This window comes from Sciurus carolinensis, chromosome X, assembly GCF_902686445.1.
Source record: "Sciurus carolinensis chromosome X, mSciCar1.2, whole genome shotgun sequence".
Lineage (NCBI taxonomy): Eukaryota > Metazoa > Chordata > Mammalia > Rodentia > Sciuridae > Sciurus > Sciurus carolinensis.
The window spans coordinates 17402132-17423811 of NC_062232.1; the positions used below are offsets into that span (position 1 = coordinate 17402132).

General features: G+C 37.2%; 1 protein-coding gene across 1 annotated transcript in view; it reads right to left on the minus strand.

Annotated features, from left to right (window-relative positions):
* Window positions 1–21680, minus strand: part of Phex (phosphate regulating endopeptidase X-linked) — a 190456-nt gene that overhangs the window by 31641 nt on the left and 137135 nt on the right. The window contains exon 15 of the mRNA XM_047537191.1: window positions 16835–16893. Coding sequence (XP_047393147.1) covers window positions 16835–16893 — 59 coding nt within the window. The remainder of the gene's footprint in view (window positions 1–16834; window positions 16894–21680) is intronic.

Here is a 21680-nt window from a genome sequence, read left to right on the forward strand (position 1 = left end):
ATGCATAAACATATTTATACATGCATATATCAAGTTCTGCAATAACAGAATCTGTTATATAAAACAAAATACAAATATCCTCCAACATGATAGATAACTAGAGAAATTTGGGGGCCTAACTCCAATTTCACATTTGCTCACACACAATTCCATCCATAAGGAATGCTAGCTAAAAGCAGAAAACTGAACCCAACTGAACCCAATTACATAAGAAAGTTCACAAAATGTTCACATACACATACTTCAACATGACCAACTGCCTCAGTTCACAGTGTGGGTTACAAGCTGCACCCACCACATGCGGTGTTAAAACTTTCCTTCCAATTGCAGATAGCCCTCTTCCCACCACTACACAATAACTCACATGGACAACCCTCCAATGTCAATATCCACAAGCTAGCTTCATGTCTTTTCAAGGGAAAGTGCCATATTTACTATAACATTTGCATATTGACCCATTTAACAAATATAAAACTATCTTTTTTATTAGACTTTCCAGATTTTGATATCACTAATGAAGTTTTTGATTGTGTCCCAACTCCATTTTTTCCATACGCCCATGGCTTTTATTACAAAATCTTGCATAATGCAGTGATGTTTAGGAACACATACATCCCTGTACAGCAAAATTGACTGTGCACATACATATATGGGTATGTATGTAGATATACACACTGCAGTTTTGGAGATGTCAACTAGCTAGAGTGATAGATGGAATCCCAACAGGGTCAACTCAATATCTTATCTCATGAAATGGATAAGTCGCATTAGCAAAGATGGAACCTGCCAGTGGTTCTCAAATGTTATAATGCATAAGAATCAATAGAGGATTTGTTAAACTACAGATTACTAAGCCTTACACACAGAGTTCCTGAGTCAGTAGGTCTAGAATAGGGCTGAGAATTTGCATCTCTAACAAGTTCCCAGGTAACATTGGTGCTGCGGGTCCAGGTACCACACTGTGTGAATCACTGCCCAAGTGCTTTGTACAACTGTATTCTGGAGTTTAATGCTACATTGCTTGTAATTGAAAGAAAGTGTGCAATAAACCAAATTTCCAATAGGAGGGGAATGACTTAATTATCATAGAACCATATCAGGAACCGATATGCAGAAAATGAAGAAAAAGAGGTCAGTGTTTTTGTGGGGGTATTGAACCCTAGGGTGCTTAACAACTGAGACAGATCCCCAGCCAGTTTTTTTATATTTTATTTAGAGACAGGGTCTTGCTAAGTTGCCGAGGCTGGCTTTGAACTTGCAGTCCTCCTGCTTCAGCCTCCTGAGCTGCTGGGATTATAGGCATGCTCCACTGTGCCCAGTAACAGGTCAGTCTCAAAAGTCTATCATGGAAAAAAAATCTCCAAGATATGTTGTTGGAACAAAGCAAGGAATAGATATAGATATCTAGATACCATTTATTTTTTGAAGTTACCCTATCAGTGTGAGTACATACATACACACACATGCACACCTCATACACACACACACACACATTTTTGCAGAAAATGTCTGTCAAATACATATCAGGACTGGGATGAAGAGCACTTGCCTAGCATGTGCCCAGCATGTAGAGGTAGAGCACTTGACTAGCATGCACAAGGCCCTGGGTTCAATCCCTACTACCACACAGAAAAAGAAATGAAGGAAAGAAGGAAGGAAGAAGGGGAGAGAGGGAAGGAGCAAAGGAAGGAAAAAATACATATTAAAGTGATTGTAGTGGTTACCTTTTGGAGAACATTGGGAATTTTGGGTGTGGATGATTAAAAGGGCCTTGAACATAAATTTAATATTTTAAATTTAACTACTTAAAGGTAATCAACTTATGCAATTAAAATGAACTCTTAAAGAAATAAGTGTATGTAATGCAGAAAATTCTTGCAAAGGCTATCCTAAAACAGCTAAGCTAACATGGTATTATTTTGTTCTTTATTAACATTAGCAAATTCCATTCCTATTTCAAACAAAAATATAGATTGTAGTTACATGATTTCAATGACTAAAGTTCTAATAAAAGAAAACAGTGTTGTAACAACCTCATTATTTATTAATAATAATTTATCTTTTTCAAATTTGCACCTGGAAAAGTCAGTGGGACCTGCTTTTGGTTTTCTATTCGGGTCAACCTTTCATTTTTAGTGAAGTTTTTCATTATAATTCTCATATGAGTGAATATTGACTAACTTAATTGGAGCTTAGTAAAATGCTGACCACGGAGTGCTTTTGTTTCTAGCATAATTGCCAAAGAACTGATCACATTTAGTGGGTGATTACTCCAAGTTCAACTATTTGACTTTTATAGTCATTAAATCATATCCTGACTATAGCTACAGCTTTCCAGAAGTTAAATGCCTCAGTGTGTCTTGGTTTCAGTATCCATTTTATTCTTCTAAAATCACACTCGTTAGATTTTTTAGTACAGATAAGTATAGAAAAGAAAATTAGTACACTATCCCACAACTCAGATCTTAAGAAAACAAACAAATATACTCACGACCAAAAAACTTATACTCTACAGAGATAAGGGGGAAAAAGTACTAATTTCCCCTCTGTCCCCACCCTTCTTTCCCAGAGTTTTCTTTCCCACCTTTTTTTTTCTTTATTTTCTTTTTTTTTTTTTTTTTTTTTTTTTTTTTTTTGGTGCTGAGGATTTTGCAAGGCAAGCACTCTACTGACTGAGCTATCTCCCCAGCCCCTGAAATGCCACCTTTTATTAGGGCTTTCCCTAGTACTTTGTAGAGTGGTGGGATGTCATCCTACTCACTTTCTTACTTTATAACTCACCATACACTTAACATCATCAATGATACTCTGCATTTTACTTATTTTGCATAAATGGTATATCTTTCCACAACTAGAATCACAAAATGCAGAACAAAAGGGATTTTTATTTATTTTTACTCTTCTCTGTGGTATCTTCAGAGCTGGAATATCTGGTACACGGTAAGCTCTAAATAAATATTTGTTGAACGAAAGGAATCTGTACCTTGTAAAACTCAAAGTGGTGATTGAGGTTGAAGCATTACCTAGAATTATGAGAATGCTTTGTTAGCCAAAGTCTAAAACATAATGTGATGTGCCATTAGTATACTAATGCATTACTTCTTGAAGTTTCCATGTTCAGTGCCAGATCTGGGATATGTTCCATTATTCAAATTCTGGTTTTCCTTCTCCTTCTAAATAAGGAATTTGGTCAGTTCCTTATTCTTTCTCTCATGGCAGTGCTGGTGTAATTTTGAGATCAGTACTTTTCCCCTAATAAACTGCTAATCATAATGCACATATGAACAAACTAAAAAGCCCTGTCCAGCTTTATGTAAATTCTACCACTCTATCTCTTCTTAGTGCCCCTACCCTCCTAGACATAGAATAAAATGTAGTATATGCTCCCTTTTATGGTTATGGCATATGCTGAAGAGAAAAAATTTAGACAAAAGGCTGACTTAAGTCTGGTGCAGTGGTGTGCGCCTGTAATCCCAACAGCCTGGGAGGCTGAAGCAGGAGGATTGCAAGTTCAAAGCCAGCCTCAGCAATGGTGAGACACTAAGCAATTCAATGAGACCCTGTCTCTAAATAAAATACAAAATAAGGCTGGGGATGAGGCTCAGTGGGTAAGTGACCCTGAGTTCAATCCCCAGTACCAAAAAAAAAAAAAAAAAAATGCTGACTTAGATCAAAGGCCTTTGGCCCTGAGAGTATTGAACTAATATAACCCCCTTTCCCTACATTCTTTTTTACTTTCCCTTAACTGCAGAATTAACATTAAGTTCCAAAGAAGTATTAGTAAATTTCAGGAACATTTTCATAGAGCAAATATTTTTGAAAGAATCACCTTCCAAAATTTTATTTGGAATTAATTTTTTATATTGACACTTAAAATGCTGAGTGAGGCTTTTAAGGCAACTGTGGGTCAGATTCATAGATCTTTTCCTATTATTTCTTCCAGATTTAACAAAATAAGAGGTCTCCAATTTTCATTGCTAATCTTCAAAGTTCAGAACATTTACAGTTTCCCTTTCTCTATATTAAATTTTGGTAAATTTGCTAAAGCAATGCAAGGCAACTCATACTCAACTAAATTTAGGAATGTTTCATTCTTTATTTAAACTGTTGCATTGTAATTATACATCATAGTGGAATTTGTTATGCCATATTCATCCACACACATAGCATAATTTTATCAATCTAATTCTTCAGTACCCTCCCCTCTTCCATCCCCAGATCTGCTTACTCTACTCTTCTGATAGTTCCTCCATTATTGTTACTTTAATTAGTGCATTATAACATGTAGCATATATATCATATATCTGTCATATGTGTGTATGTATATGTGTATGATTAATTGTGGTAAATTCACACATGGAATTGCATAGTTTAGTAGATTTCATTCCCAAATATTTCCCCATAAGAAACATTTCATTCTTAAATTCAATATCTCTTTTGACACTCTTGAAGGAATTAGCATTGTTGAATTCACTTAAGAACCTCCAGCAACCTCTGGGACAGAAATGGCACAGTCAGGAAGAAATGACAAAATAAATTCCATCTCAATAAAGGGTAATTATAAAGGAGAAATCCAATGGGTTTAAGAATGTGTGAATTGATGTGCACACTCATCTGTTTGTTGAATTAAATCTGTTTCCATATTTCATATAGCTACTTTCTACAGAGATACACCTGGGTTTTCCCAAGTATTGAGTGTGTGTATTTGTTTTCTTTCAATATGAGTGTGTGTGATATTTTTTGCTAAGGACCTGGCTTCATCAATATACTTTTTGCATTATTAGTTTTGTCAAATAATAGGGTATTTGTTCTTTTGCATGGACTTACTGATGTATTATTGTGGCTTTATTCTAGTACCTGTTATGACTGTTATTTTTAAAAGCCTTAGGTACTATGCTTATATTACTGGACCAATCCATGTATAAATCCACATTTCAAGGTTATTACTGATGTACCATTCTAGCAACATTATCATATTTCTTAGTAAGTTTCACTTGTAGTTACCTTCTACTTACATATTTTATTATCTTATTTGTCCTGCACTATAGATTCTAATTCTCTAGTTCACTAAGTGAATATATTTTATAGTCCTAAACTTAGAGATGTTCACATATTTAAATCCCATCATAAAAATTATTGGAAAGAGTTAATTTTGGTCCTGACAATGCAATATTCTATACATTACCACTGACTACTACCATTTACTGAGTCCATGTGATAAGCCACATGGGTGAATTTTGAATACACAAACATCCTCAAAGCACCTACCACCTAGTGAGTAAGAAAGGATACTACCAGATAGTCAGTTCTGTTTTGCAAAACCTAAAGAAGGGGAGCCTATACCAAGATTTCTGAGGTTTACTTTTTTTTTTTCTTTTTGGTACTGGGGATTGAACAAAGGGATGCTTTACCACTGAGCTAAGTCCCCAACTCTTTTTACTAATTTTGTTTTTAATTTTGAGACAGGGTCTCACTAAATTGCTTAGGGCCTCATTACAATTGGTGAGACTGGCCTCAAACTTGTGGTTCTCCTGCCTCAGCCTCCTGAGACACTGGGATTACAGGCATGTGACACCACACCTGGCTAAAATATACTTTTTAATTGAAATGTATTTTTAATTCAGTAGAGAAAAGAAATACTGGGTCCATGCAAGTAGATGTACAGAGGAGAGGAATTATTTATTCACATCTACTTTAATGGGCAGTAGATATGGTTTATAAGATTAGTTGGATTTGGGGGTAGAAATGATTTAGGACACTGGTTCTCAGAGTGTGGTCTGTGGAATAGCAGCATCAGCATCATCTCGGTATTTGTTAGAGGTGCAAATTATTGGGCCCCTCCCCAGACCTACTAAATCAGGAACACTGGGAGTAAGCTCCAGAGTTCTCAACCAGTCCCCCAGGTTATTCTGGTGCTCACTAAAATTGAGACCTACTTGTTTATATCAGGATAGCTATTCTCATTCCCAACTGCATTTTAGAATCCCTAATTTTTTCTAAAAAGATACCCAGGTCCCAGTACCTGCCTCAAACTAAATCTATTAAAGCACAATCTCTGGGACAGATCCCTGAACATGAATATTTTTTAAAAGCTTCTCAAGTAATTCAAATATGCAAAAATAAGAAACTACTTATGTTTAAGTTAACTGATTCATAAATCAGCACTCCTGTCTCATTCTGCTCTCTTCACCTCTCTCCAACACCATGCATTTAACATACAATCCATTATCTAATATTTTCCAACTATACTTTCAAAAATTAAACTTCATATGGCCTATGTTATGACTGTACTAAAGGACAAAAATAGTTTTAATTGCAACTGCCTTGAAACACCCAGGGTGAGTGCTCACTCTCAGGGAGAATGAGTGTTATATCTTATTCAGGATTAGTTCTTGTAACCAGACAAGCTAGACACTGTTATTCTAGAATTTAAGGGCCCATCAGTCAGGACATGAAAATTGCTGCAATTACAAAGCACTTTTGGTTATGTTTTTTGTTGTAAAAGGATTTCATTGTCACCACTGCTAAGATTAATAGTGGCATTTTTTTTTCAAATTGGCATCTTGCAATAGTTTGGTGAATGCCAACCTTCTCCTTTCCAGAAAGTATTGAGTTCTAACAGCTGTGACTCCTGTCAAGGGATTCAGCAAGATGCCTTAGCCATCTGCTGGCTTCCTGCAGGTAACCTCCTGCCACCACATCTATCAGCCTAGAACTGACAAGCAGAAAGCAGCTTCTGAAATCTGCCCTCCATCTTTGCTGGCTCTTCTATTCTTTTTCTGCCATAATTACCTTAGGCAACAACAAAGAGAATCCTCCCCTTTTACCTTTACCTGTTAGGCCAGGACTGAAGAAACAGATTCCTGGGATGTAGGATATTCAGTGTTAAAACTGGGATGGTCACCAGAAAAACAAAAGAAATGTGCAACCCCACCTTAACCCAACTAAGTTTCATCTCTTTTGCATTTGCTGCATTTTTATAGCTTAGTGGTTTTCAAACTTTGGCATTGTGCACAGAGAGGTTTGATGATTAAAACAGTATTAAAACATAAATTGCTGGACCCAACCCCCAGAGTTTCTGATTCAGTAGATGGGGCCAGATAATGCCCATTTATTATTTATTACAAGTGGTACAGATACTACTGGTCCAAGGACCATATTTTGAGAACCACTACTATAGTTCAACGTCTGGCAGAAAAAAAAAACCACTAATTTTATTACACTAACAGGTTCTTTCTTGTATTCAATCGCTATCCTAGGTATTCAAAATTGACACTAGTGACAGTGATGTTAAGTTCAGCCCTGGAGACATACTAGGGGCTCAATAAATATAACTATCATTTCCCCCATGTCAATTAGATAAAAAAAAATTCCCAAGTCTCTTTATTAATCTTCAGCAGCATCTTTAAGATGCAACTCATTGATATATGCATATACTGTTGGTGGAAATATAACTTGGTACCACTTTTTCCAAGAAAAGTTGGGTACAATGCATTTTTAAATTCTTAAATGGGGTTTACTGTTTGATGCAGCAACTCTTCCACTTCCAGTAATTTACTCAAAAGAAGTAGTCTCAGATTTGGACAAAGACTTAGCCACAATACTTATCACCACAAAGGTGGTTTTGTTTTCTTTCTTACAATAGTGATTTTTCTACAACTAATATGGACTCCTTTTGTTAAAAAGGTAAATGACAATTGATTTTTTAAAGGGAGGACAAGTGAGATTGGGAGCATCAAGATAAATTAGTGAGATTGCTCCATGACTTCCTGTCTCCCATTGCTGTGGCTGTTTTCCAGGCTCCTGATGTTCACTTCACTTTGGCTCACATCCAGGTAGTTCCCAGTGAGCACCCTACTCACACCTTGTCTCTTTAATCAGATTGACCCTGATAATGATTCTGTGCCTTCTACTGCCAGCCCTATGATGAAACCTGCCCTTTCCACTATGTCTGAAATAGCATTCATAAATGCCCTGCAGGTGGCAAAGTATGTCTCTATAGGCATTGACCCTGGGACTCCCCATGGTAATGGGAATTCCATAAGGTGGCAAGTATTCCCAATTGAGGGCAACTTTGTTTTCCCATGATACCACCCAGAACACTGTTCTTAGCTGCTTCCTTCGGTCAGGCCTAAGAGACTAGGGGCAGTGGGGATGGTCCCCTATGGTCTGTTCCTCAACATAATCTACAAGATCTTCAAATACTTCTTCCACATAAACGTCTCCCATCATCCCATCTGCTTTCTAAACCACCCATGCAGTCTGTGCCCCAGCTTTCATGACCATTTCATGGTCCAGTCCTACACCAAACACTGTCTTATCTGTAGTCTTTGCATCAGCCACTCCTTCCCACATGTCTCAACCTCCCTCCTTTACATAGAGAACTTCTTTCTCCTTGAAATTCCCCCTCAAACATCACTTTCACTGACAAGCCAATCTTGAGTCCCTCAGAATACATTGCTCGTTCTTTGGATGCACACTGGGTCCTCTAAAAGACCCTGTAACAAGTCTCTCTCCCAACTCCTCTAAAACAAGTAATGGCTAAAATTCATTGAGTACTGAGTATGAAACAGACTCTATTTCTAGCATCTTATATATTACCTTATTTAATCTTCACAATAATCCTATAGGGTAGTTACTACTATTATCTTCATTTACCAGATAATAACAGACTTAATTATGTTAAGAAACATGTCCAAGGTTGCATATTATTAGCAACCAAGCTAGGATTCAAAATAAAGCTGCCAAGCTGAAGCGGTGGCTCCTCTTGGAGAGCACTCGCCTAGCATACGCAAAGACCACGGTTCGAGTCCCTCCCCGGTCCGTCACAAAATAAAGCTGCCACACTTCAAAACCCACACCACTAACCACTATACCATACCATATTAAATATGCTTGCACCAATCTCAGTACCTGACATCTTTTAAGGAATTAAAAGATGTATTAGTTATCTCTTGCTATGTAACAAATCATCCTAAAATACAGTTGCTTAAAAAATAAACATGTACAATCTTACAGTTTCTTTGAGGCAGTAATTTGGAAATAACTTATTTGGGTGATTTTATCTTAAGGCATATCAGGATGTTGCAGTAAAGATATTAGCCTGGGCCAGGTGTGATGTTGCACACCTGTAATCCCAGCTACTCAGTAAATTGAGGCAGAAGTATTACAAGTTCAAGGTTAGTCTCAGCAACTTAGCAAAAGTCGGTCTAAAACTAAAAGGCCAATACCCAGCACAAAAAAAAAAAAAAAGTTGACCTGGGTCATAGTCCTCTGAAGATTGGCTGAACTGGAAGATATGCTTCTGAGTTGATGCACTAGCTTGGTACTGGAAATGGGCAGGAGACCTACGTTTCCTCACACATGGGCCTTTACATAAATTGCTTGAGTGCCCTCACGATGTTGTGGTTGGTTTCTTGCATAGTGATCAATTCAAGAGAACAAAGCAAAAGACATGTCTTTTATAGCCTCAGAATTCATACTCTGTCATTTCCCCCAGTATCCTATTAATTACAGGTAAGTCTTATTCAGTATGGGAGGGAAGTACACAAGGGTGGGGATACCAGGAAAAGAGAATCTTGGGATCTCTTTAAATATTAAGCAAATAAGTAGAAAAAATACTAACGATTGCTTTGAGTAACAGAACATCTTATAAATAATGAAAAATTTGGATTAGATGACCACTTAAATTGTCATCTAGCCCCAAAATTGTGAAAGATTATTCCCAAATGCTAGATGTTAGCCTTGTTTCCCCATGTCCCCAAAATGGAGCATCAAGTAGATTCAAAGATTTAATTTCATTAAATTCCAGTAGAAGCCACAGGTGAGTATTTATTAACATGGCTCCCACTTTACAATTTCAGGCAGAACCAACAAAATATGTGAAATTCTCCCAGTTTGAAATAGTTACTTCCTTAACAACAAATCTATGTTTGATTTCAGGATTAATTCTATAGTTTGATGCCAACATAAGCCCAGCCTCTGGACAAAGGCTTATCTTCTTTAGCGCAATATCTGTGATTAAACTGGGGCAGCCAAATTCCTTGTATATAACAGCAAAGATAATAAAATCAATGGGTTTAGCCTTTAAGCTTGTTTTCAAGCCAGGACTTTATTTGCTGAAAATAATTCTTTAATATGATTTGAGATATATGAAGATAAAAACTAAATACCAAAATGAGGCATTTTGCAAATGCACAGTGATGTTGAATACATGAAACAATTTTATTCTGAAGACCAATCCATGTTAGGAGAAATGAAAATCAAATGAGTCTTCACTCTTCCCACTGCTACCACTACCTGATTCAACTCAAAGGATTAAGGAAACCAGCAGAGGACTCCTCAACAGTTCTAGGAGCCCATCTTCTCATAGGGTTCTACTCCAGGGAATCAGCAAACTATAGCCCATAGGGTAAACCAGCCTGTTGCTTGTTTTGTAAAGAAAGTTTTACTGGAGCACAGCCATGCTTATTCATTTATAAATTATCTATGACGGCAATGGCAGAGTTGAGAAGTTACAACGGAGACCGTATGGCTGACAAAGCTGAAAATATTTACTGTCTGGCAATTCACAGAAAAAGTTTGCCAATTCCTGATCTACACCTCTGAAGACTTGGCCTAAGGCAACCAATTATAAGCTCAAAATGTCTATGCATACTATATGCTGTTCCAAGCATTTTTATGGGACAAAGGAGAGGAAGTATTGCTATTATGTTGAGGTATTACTTACATAGAGTAAAGGAACAAATTTTTTTTTTCCAGTGGTGGGGATGAAACCCAGGGCCTTGTGCATGCTATGCATGTGCTCTACCTCAGTTGAGCTACATCCTCAACCCCAGACAAAATTTCATTATGTATCACATGTGCAACCACCTCCTGGATAGAGAACATTTTCTGTGGCACTCCCAGTCAATACTCTCAATAAAGGTAGCTATTATTTTCACTTCTATCACATAGATTCCTAAATTTTGTATGCATATAACACAACAGTATTTACTGTTGTGCCTGGCTGGCTTCTTTCACTCAGCATTGTCAGTCAGTAGCATTCATACCTATTTTAGTGTGAAGCAGTTTTGTCCTCTTCATTGCTGTGTAATATTCAATTGCATGACTAGACCTCAATTTCTTTCCCTATTCTTCTGTTAGTGAATATTAGGTTCTTTCTAAGTTTTTGCTAGTGTGAACAAGGCCAACATGAGTGTTCTTACACATGTCTTTTGGTGGGCATAAAGAGCCATTTATCAGAAGCAGAATTTCTTGTTAACAGGAGATACCAATACTTTTCCAAAATGGTTGTACTTTTTAAATATAGAAAATCATAGTTTTCATTTCTAAAATCTTTTGAGAGCAAAAGTTCAAAATACCCTTAATAAACTTCTGCTGTTTCCTCTGCAATACACTGGTTATCCCAGCATGTATGACATGCTAGTTTTAGAAATGCAAGCCCTACCCTTGGCCATGTGCTGGTATTTTAATAATTCATCTCAGTAAATTCTCTCACAAAACTCTACAGGCTAGGTAACCTCAATACATGGCAGGTAGGACAATAAGGACCTGGACAGCTAAATATATCAACCATGGCCCAACAATTAGATCCATGGCACTCAAGGTCTCCTATTGAGGTTCTTACTTTTTCCCTTTGAAAAGAAGTTTTGCAGTAATTACAAAGTTAGGGAAGCACAGGCCTAGGCACCAATAAATCTTAAGTCCTTATTTTTCTCTTTAACCATCTTATTAGTTTAAATATAATAAATTTATTTTCATTATTTATTTAAAGATTTCTTTTATTTATTTTAATTTTAATTTATTTAAATATTTAATAAATATTTGAATAACTTGTGATAATTATTATAGCACCTCAATATAATTCGTCATACTGTAGATTTAAGTCACTATGATTTCATACTACTCTTCATGCCTCAAGACATGGCTACCCAGATTGATAAGGGTAGAAAAGTAAGAACCACCCTGCAAAAAAATCTCACATTGAAATATGGCCACAAACCAGAGGGTTTCACACAAAGGCATGGATTTGCAAGGTGGCGGGGAATAGCAACCCTATAGGTTTTTCTATCTTCTACTCAAGTCTCCACTACATGTAGAAGCAGATTTAAGTGGCATAAATCAGAAAATGATAATGGGAACTGAATGAAATTCTCATAAATCACGTTACTAAGTATAGTTACATCATAGATGTGGAACCCAATTAAACAGATGGCCACATGCTGTCAGAATCATCCCCTAATCAATAAAGATGTTCATTTTAGAAAATCACCTCAATTTTTCACTTCTTCAGTGAAGCAAAAAGAAGGCAGTTTAGGCGGGGAGAGTCTCAGGAAACCCAGTGGAGAAATGTGTAAGAAGCTCCACCTGTCTTAATTTGTAGTCCAGAAAATCAGGAAGGGAAGGGGGGAGGAAACCACCCAAAGGATTCCTTGTCATGTTGCCTGGAAATCGAATTTACAATGAGAGCAGTCAGTGGTCATTAGGAAAATAGAAACAGCTTGAATCTCTTAATTAAAATACAGCTTCAAATTGTTCATTTTAAAACCCCTCTGCCCATGAGCTTTCTAGAAGCCATTGGTTCACCCTGAGATGGCTTCTTCCTGGTAAACCTCTGATAGGATCAGCTCTTTCCAGGCAAGAAAAAAAAAGGCAGAGCAGGGGGAACCCCTGAAGCTGAAACTATTATTAGACACACTAGTCCTCAAAGAAGCAGTAAGCCTTCAGTGACATTCGAAAGTTAAGTGGAGAAACAAGGGTAAAGGAATTATCTCATTGCTTTTTCTTGCATAAGAGCAGATCTGGTTCTGACATAACTTTCCTATATACATATATGAATATACCAAATGAATCTCACCATCATGTACATGTACAAGAAATTAATTAAAAAACAACTATGGGTAAATGGTAGAGGAAAGGGAGCAGGGCGTGGGAGAGGGAAGGGGAAGGAGAGGTACTGGGTTATGAATTAGAACAAGATATATTCCATGCTCTTATAATTATGTCAAAATGGATTCTACTGTCATGGATAACTAAAAAGAACCAATTTTAAAAAACAGCTGATCTTTTACACTCACTAGACTGGCGAAACTGCTAAGAATTAATGAAAATGAGGAACAATAGAAATAGTTGTGTACTTTGGAGCACCCACTTTGAAAAACATTTGGAGTTATCTGGTAAAGATGAGATTTGCACACCCTAGCAGTCAGTAATTCCACTCCTATGTCCATACACTATCTTATTTCAGGAGATGAGCAAAGACTATTCAGAGCAGTTCATAAGAATATTCAGAGCATTGTTCATAAGAACAAAACCCTAGAAGGGTAGGGGATATATAGTTCTGCCAATATCAGAACAGAGAAATAAACTGAAGACACAGTCAACCAATGGAATACTATACTGCAGTGAAAAATGAATACCCTACAGCCACACCCTACAAGCTTGCATCTTAGAATAACATATTGATTGAAAATAAACCATTGCTCAAGATTTTATATAGTGTGATACCAATTTTATTATGCTCAAAAATTTATGAATTATTTAGGGATATCTATATGAATTATTAAAATTTTATTTTAAAAAATAAGGGAAAGATAAATACAAAAATCAGACTGGTGGTTACCTCTATGGTGAAGAAGAGAATGAAATGGGGATGGAAACAGTAATTGCAGTGGTACTCTGATTATAGAGTTCTGGTTCTTTGCTGAGTGATGGCTATGATCATAGGTTTCTTATATAATTTATAATTGACATGGGCCAGTGTATTATACAAATTCTTTTGCATGTACCAAATATTACATAATAAAAAACCTCCTTTTCTTCTTATTTTTCTGTTGTTTTGTGTGGTACTGGGGATCAAACCCAGGGCCTCATGCATGCTATGTAAGTGCTCTTTCAGAGCTGCACACCCAGCTCCAATATTGACTTTCTTTTGAAATAAATCACCTAAGCAATACCCCATCACTTAATATATTATTCTAAATATTATTATAATTACTACATTTAAATAAATAGTATTATAATTTTAGTTAAAATTAACATCTCAAATATCATAAGTTCCCAAGTAACATATGCAGCTTAGAGCTTAGGACCTTAAGAAAGCAACAGTGTTTTCGTGATAATGAATATTTATATAGTAAGGAGTGACATTCAAAATATTTAACAACTTATTTGGTTAAATAAATTAATGTAGAAATAAAAAATTAGCACCATCTGCTTGTTTTCCTTCTGTTCATTATTCTCACAGACCAAAGTCAACAGACTTCTATTTCCAAATGTAGCCACAGGAGGGCGACTCTGGTTGTGAGCAGGCACAGCCCTTGGGCTGTGGTCTCTGACCAGGAAGTACTGTAGGGACAAGGAGCAGCTTGAATGACGTAACAGCAGGCTGGTTCTGGTTATGAAGCCAGAATTAAGGACAGAAATAGGGAATCGGGTCAATTCGAGGAAATGAAGCCATGAAGCCATCTGCCTCTGGAAGTTGGAGACTGCCCCTGGAAGAATAGAATGTCAAAGATCTCCGGAGCCCATTGATTACCAAATTTACCTGCCTTTATCAAGGACTGCAAGCAAGGAGCTGCTAATTAATGCCCCCTGGGCCCTTATCTGCCTGAATCACCTTGGCCCTCCCCCTGCCCATGGTTTCTCACTTAATGCAAAACCGGGCCTAGTCATGTAGACAGGAAGGGAGAGATAAGGCGGAGAAAACTGGAGAACAAAAGAGACTTTAACCTATAAAAGATGTAGGGTGCGCTCACTTCTGGGGGACTTTTAGAACATCAGCCATGGCCCCCTTCTCCCTGCCAGGAGAAGTCTGTATTATTCCCTTTAAATAAACCTGCTTAATATGCTTGCCTTGGTGTGCTTCTCTAGTGTTCAATCTTCAACATTAGAAGAAGCAGAACTCGTCACCGGTAAACGGCGGTATCAGTTAGAGAACAGACATAATAAGATACCATACAGAGAAGGTGTTGGTGTTGTTTAAACACTTGCTAACTTGGGGATGTGAACTATGCAGATCAGTGGGGATTTGTCCAAGGCAAAGAGAGCCAGTATAAATACCTCAAGGGAAGAGTGTATCAGACATGCTCAAGGACTGTGAAAGAGGCCACTGTGGCTGGAACTGAGGGAGGGATCAAAGAGTAGTACGAGGTAAGGGCAGAGAGATAACCACCTCTAGGCTAGAGTAAGCATTTACCTCTTAAGCTAAGATAAGATACTGATTAAAAAACAAAAAACTTTGAACAAAGGAGTGACATTTGATTGTAAAACTTCTTAAAATGGATGCAATGTCGTACTTAGAATAGACTAAATCAGAATGAGGACAGAAGCAAGGAGGCCAGCAAGAAGGCTATTACCAGGGTGTGAACAAGGATGATAAGTCCTTTAAATTCTGTCCCTGTGTTCAACAGAGTAGAAATGTGATTGAATTCATAAGATTAGATGTTATCACCAATGCAGTGAGTGAAAATGGAGAACAAAGGTGAACAGAATAGACATGCGGGCTGAGCCTCGGGGCATGCTGCCATAAAGAGGAAGGAAAGATGAGGAGACTTCAGCAAAAGTTTGAGCAGGAGTAACCCACCTTCCCTGCAACAGGCCACACCCAACTTAAATGAGATGTTTGTCATGTTCATAGATGTCTTCACTCTTTTACTACAAATGGATGTACCTCTTTGAACAATATACAGAATTGTTCTGCATGATTTCCAAACTCATTTAATGATATCACACTTCATATAATTTTCCAAGTTCTATTTTCTCATACAACCTAGATTTGTTAAATTCATCCATGTTAATACATGTCTCTTAAGGTCATCAAGTTTCCACTGCTGTGTGGTATTCCTTTATGTGAATGTGCTATATTTGATTCAAAGCGTCCCCGCAAAGGGACACATAGGCGATTTCCCTTCTTCTGCTACTATCAATAACGCTTCTATGAGGATTCTTACATGGACCTACTTTTGTCTTACCTTGCCTTGTATGAGAGTTTTCTGAGGCAGAGAACTTCTCAAACTTAAGCATACATTAGAATCACCTGGAGGTTTTTTAAAAGCAGATTTCTGAGCCCCACATCCAAAGTTTGTGACTCACAGGTCTGAGGTAGGACCTGGAAACTTGGATTTCTAACAAGTTCCCCCATGATGTTGCTGCTGCTGGTCCAAAACCCAAACTCTGAGGACCACAGCACTGGACCACATGCAGTGATGTTCACAGCTATGCAGGCACCCTTTTGGATCCTCTAGATAATGTCAAATTATCCTTCAGTATATGATTTTATTGCCAATACTGGGCACTGTCAGACTTTTAATTCATGCCAATCCTGATATGTAATACTTTTGAAGTTTATCATGGCATTTTTGATTACATGTATTCAATGCATATAAGTAAAAGGTATCAAGACATAACATTTTAGGGTTAACCAGAACATTTTTCATGCTTTTTTTCTTACATACAGTTAGTCCCCTCATGTTGTACAGTCTGCCCAGTTACCTGTCATTTTCCTCCTCAATCCTAGGATAGTACAGACAAAATCAGTAAGATGATTATGAGAGGAAAGTGAAGGCATGCTTTCTTTTTCATTACAAACTTCATTATAGTTTTATTTACTGTAGGTTTTTTTAAAGTCAATGATGATGTGAAGCTTAAAAATTTAATAAGACAAAGGAAGTAAGGAAAAATAGGTATATAGAAAGAGAAACAAACTTACTTCATCCACATACCTGGTCACTTTTGGGGGGAAATAAAGAATGCCCTACACTTCATCATAGGCATGGAAAAGTTCTTTTCATTTTGTGCCAGATTAAAAAGATGTCAAAAGGTTGGTACTCACGGATCTGGTTGGTAGACGCACTATAGAAGGCATTGACAGTTGTTGGATTTGTAAACCACCTGTAAGAAGATAAACAAATGCCACAGGGTGATCATCAATATCCAGGCAGGAGGGTGGTGAAGACAAACATGATATGGCTGGATTTATTAGCCGATAACCATAGAACAAGGGGATCTTGGCCTGGGAAAAATTATTGCCTCAGTAGGGCTACTGCCTGTTCAGTGAATAATCTTACCCAAAGTTGAACATGTCTCAATGAGAATATATTAGTATACCTGGTTATTCACTGTCACTAACTTAACAAAAAAGTCAGCACCAGTGCTTCTGAAGAAGCTGTAATGAGAAATTCTAGAATCTGAAGGGCTTTCCCTTCAGATGGAAACACTGCAAGAAGCTGATGCTTGCCAGGCCCTGTTCAATAGATCAATGGGATAGCTACATTTCTATGCTGCATCATCTCTGATCTGTCCATTCAAAAGTTTTGGATTGGCGATGACATAGAGATGATTAAGGTGCCACCATGTTACCCAGAGGGTCTGCCTGCTCCAGTGGAAAGCTTACTGATTTTAGTGGCAAATGAATTAACAACTGGGCCTGTCTCTATCACTAACTAGCTGTGATGGGGGTTCAGTGTTAGCTATAAAGTTAAGGTAGGATATCTTGGAGGTTCTTTGCAGTTATAAACGGTTTACAACTTCATCTTAAATTTACAGGTTACTTATCTCAGGAACTGCAAATTTTTTCTCTATAAAATGTCAGATTGTACACATTTTAACCTTTGTGGGCAAAGAGGCAAAACCAATGGTATTATATAGATATTTGATAGCAAACCTTCTGCAAATTTTTATTGAAGAAATTCAAAATATAATAGTAATTTAGTAGTTTTTTTTTTTAATACAGGACTATTAGTGAGAAGAATTGAATTCTTTTGTGATAGGATAACATTTTGCTTAATTGGGCTTCAAAGTTATTGATTCACATCATCAAACCAATCTCAAACATTTATCTATAAAATCATTCTTGACTCATGAGCTATATGAAAACAGGCAGCAGGCAAGATTTAGCCCACGGACTGTAGTTTGCCAATCCCCAACTCAGATGCTTGCAGGTTTCAGTCACTGCCCTTTATAATTAAGACCAAACAATTCACCTTAAGCTAAATTGTTCACAATTAAACTTTTATGGGACTGGGGGTATATCTCAGTGGTACAGTGACTGTGTAACATACATGGGGCCCTGGGTTCCATCCTTAGTACCACCAAATAAAACTTGCATAAATTTCCTTCAAAGCAATCAATTTACTCATTTATGTCTAATAAAATAATTATGTCAGTCTAATAAATTTACTTCTATGAGGCTAATATGAAACTGGTAGGAAACCCAACTATTGATCCACTCATACCTTCTGCCACCTATAAAGAAGTCTATGACTATGTCATCCTATTATTATCATTATTATTAGTGACATTCACTAAGCACTTAAGTTTTACCCTATAGTGAGTGACTATAGAAAATATTAGTCTGTTTCACAAATGAGAACACTGAGACTTAGAAGCATTATATACTTGCACAATATCTAGTCTAACTTCATAGCACTTCTCTTTTTTTCACATGGTTTTTATTGGTGGATTATAGTTGTACATAATGATGGGATTTGTTGTTACATATTCATACGTACACACAATATAACAATAAAATTTGGCCAATATCACTCCCCAGCACTTCCCCCTTCCTCCCTGCTTCCCACCCCTTGGTCCCTTTCCTGTGCTAATCTCTTTGTGATTTTTAGGAGAGCTACCCCTACCTTTGTTTTCTTTTTTCCTCTCTAGCTTCTGCATATTCAAGAAAACATATGACCCTTAACCAAAAGAAGTTCTCTTAAGCATTATATTATACTGGAGACATTTCTGGAAATCAAAAAAGAGGGTGCCTCCTCTCATATCAAAATAAAAACCTAGACTTATTTCCATCAAATGCATATTCTTTTCCCTCAAATTTAGGGCCAGTAAATCAATTAAGCCCTAGTGTTTAATACAAAGTTGCTGGCTGGCCCACTTTCCTGAGGAAACAAGTAGAGGGGGACCATCTTTACTGAAATAGACTTGCCTCCTGTAGTGATCCCCAGAATCCCATGAATATGTTACTTAATATAGCAAAAAGAAATTTACAGGTGTAATTAAGGTTAAGGACTTTAAAAGAGTTTATTCCAGACTATCCAGGTAGACTCAATCTAATCACTTGAGTCCTTAAAAACAATCTTCTTTGGCTGGAATGAGAGAGATGCAACAGAGGAGGTCAGAAGAAGAGATATTGCATATGAGAAGTCAGGAGATTCAGACAGTGAGAAGGATCAGATGTACTTTTGCTGCTGGCTCTAAGATTTACAGGCCATACACAAGGACCATAGAAAAGGCCACTGGGAACTAAGAGTAGCTCCCAGGTAATAGCCAACAAGAAAGTAAGGACTTCAGTTCTACAACACAAAGAACTGGATTCTGTCAACATTCTCAATGAGCTTGGAAGGAGACTTTTCACAGAGACTCTTGATAAGAGTCCAGCCAAGCTGACACCTTGATTTCCACCTTGAAACCCAAACCAGAAAAACCAGCTAAGCCAAACCAGATTTCTGATCTATAGAACTATGAGATAAATCTGTGTTATTTTAAGTTTCTACAGTTGAAGTAATTTGTTACAACAGCAATAGGAAACTAATACTTTGCCCAAGGAATCCAGCTTTGTAGGTTAAGAGAATCCAGACACCTCTTAGCATGGTTTCTAAATATCATTCAATTCAATCATAATATACACAAAAGATTACATGTAGTCCTACACTGTGTCCCTTCTCTTCATAGCCTTCCCCTTTCTTTCCAGTTAGCAAAGGATAAATGCATTTGAAACAGCAAATGAACTTTTGATAGACAAAGGTAGACAAAACAAAGAAACCAAACAACCAATTCCTGAAAGTAGACCCTGCTGAGGACTTCTGAAGCTTTAGCAAGAATGAGTAAAACATCTTACCTCATATATATGATCTTACCATTCCTGATCCAGCAGAGCTCATATTGACTCTAGGGCATATTTGGAGCCTTGATTATCCCCAGAGCTAATATTAAGCAGCTGCGCCAGTAGAGCCTACCAGTTGTTGATACTATTCTTTCTTCTGTTTAGTGCCTATGCCAAACCAACTCTTCAACATTCCATACAATTCCTTTATTATATTCAAGTTCGTTATATAGTTAGTTTTCCCATTTTCTAATGCAAGTTGACCTGTGCTAGTTTGATTATGTGTTTCCAATTTTTTTTACTTTCCTCCCATTAATATATGGAGTCTAAATTCCTCTCCTCTTGTTTATAGGCCGGCCTTAATTATTCACTTCTGAAGAATAAAATGCATTGGGAATGATACTGTGTGACTTCCAAGGCTAGGCAAGTAAGGCTGATACTACCCCAACCCCACCCTGGTAGAGGCAAGCATTCTCTCTCTCTCTCTCTCTCTCTCTCTCTCTCTCTCTCTCTCTCTCTCTCTCAGGAAACTTGTTCACTCAAGTTTGTTTGTTTGTTTTTTTATCAGCCAACATGTTGTTAAGAAGCTCAATGTACATGGAGAGGCCATATGTAGGTGTTTCAGCCAGCATCAACCACTGGACAGAAGAATGGCAGCCCTTCCCCATGACCCCAGCCCCAGTCACTATCTAACTGAAACTACATGAAAAACAATGTGTAAGAACCACACAACTGAGCCTACTGACCCCCAGAAGTTTGAGTGATAAAAATAATTATTGCTGTTTTAACCCTTTGAATTTGGAAGCAGTTTGTCATGCAGCAATGGATAACTGGAACACTGAAAAGTTGACTGTCTCCAGATTAAGTCCTATCCAATAGGTTGAATCTCCCCCAAAAAAATGATTGTTTGCCCAAAATAATAGTTTAAAAATTATTGAATTGGGCCAGGTGCGGTGGCACATGCCTATAATTGCAGCAGCTCAGGAGGCTGAGGCAGGAGGATGACAAGCTTGAGGTCAGCCTCAGCAACTTAGGGAGACCCTGTCTCTAAATAAAATATAAAAAGGGTTGGAGATGAGACTCAATGGTTAAGTGCCTGGGTTCAATCTCTGGTACCAAAAAACAAATAAAAAATACTGAATTGAAATTTTTTAAGTGAAATGTACAGTTACTAGTTCCCTATGGTCCTCACCATTCCTTGTTGTTGTTTATACTTATCTAGGTCAGTCATTTGTTCAGTGACTGGACCCTGAAGCATTTTAGTTTGCAGAACTTATCTCCCAATATGATTTTAAGCTCCTTATGGGTTAAAATAATTGTCCATATGGTACATTTTGAGCAGATAATCACTTAATCTATTAAGATGAGTTTATTATATTGTATACATCTACCTTAAAAAACAAAGAACATTATTCAAGTACTTTAAATTATTCCTACTATGTCTTTGTGATACTCCTGCACTCTGTGTTTGGTGAAGAATTTAATGGATCAGGTAGGGAGAAGTCTTATATAAATTTCCAATCCCAAAATACATGGAGATGAAATTATACTAGACAATAGGACTGATGAAAAAAATGTAATGCCAAAAACGATTATCTGAAGAAGTAACATTAGTACTCCAACTTCTTTGAGCCATATACAATAGATATACATTAGACTCAAGTTTCACATTTTACTTGCCAACTCTTTTTTTTTTTTTTTTTTTTTTGGAAGACAGGTACTGGGGATTGAACTCAGGGGCCCTTGACCACTGAGTCACATCCCCAGTCCTATTTTGTATTTTAATTAGAGATAGGGTCTCACTGAGTTGCTTAGCACCTCACTTTTGCCAAGGCTGACTTTG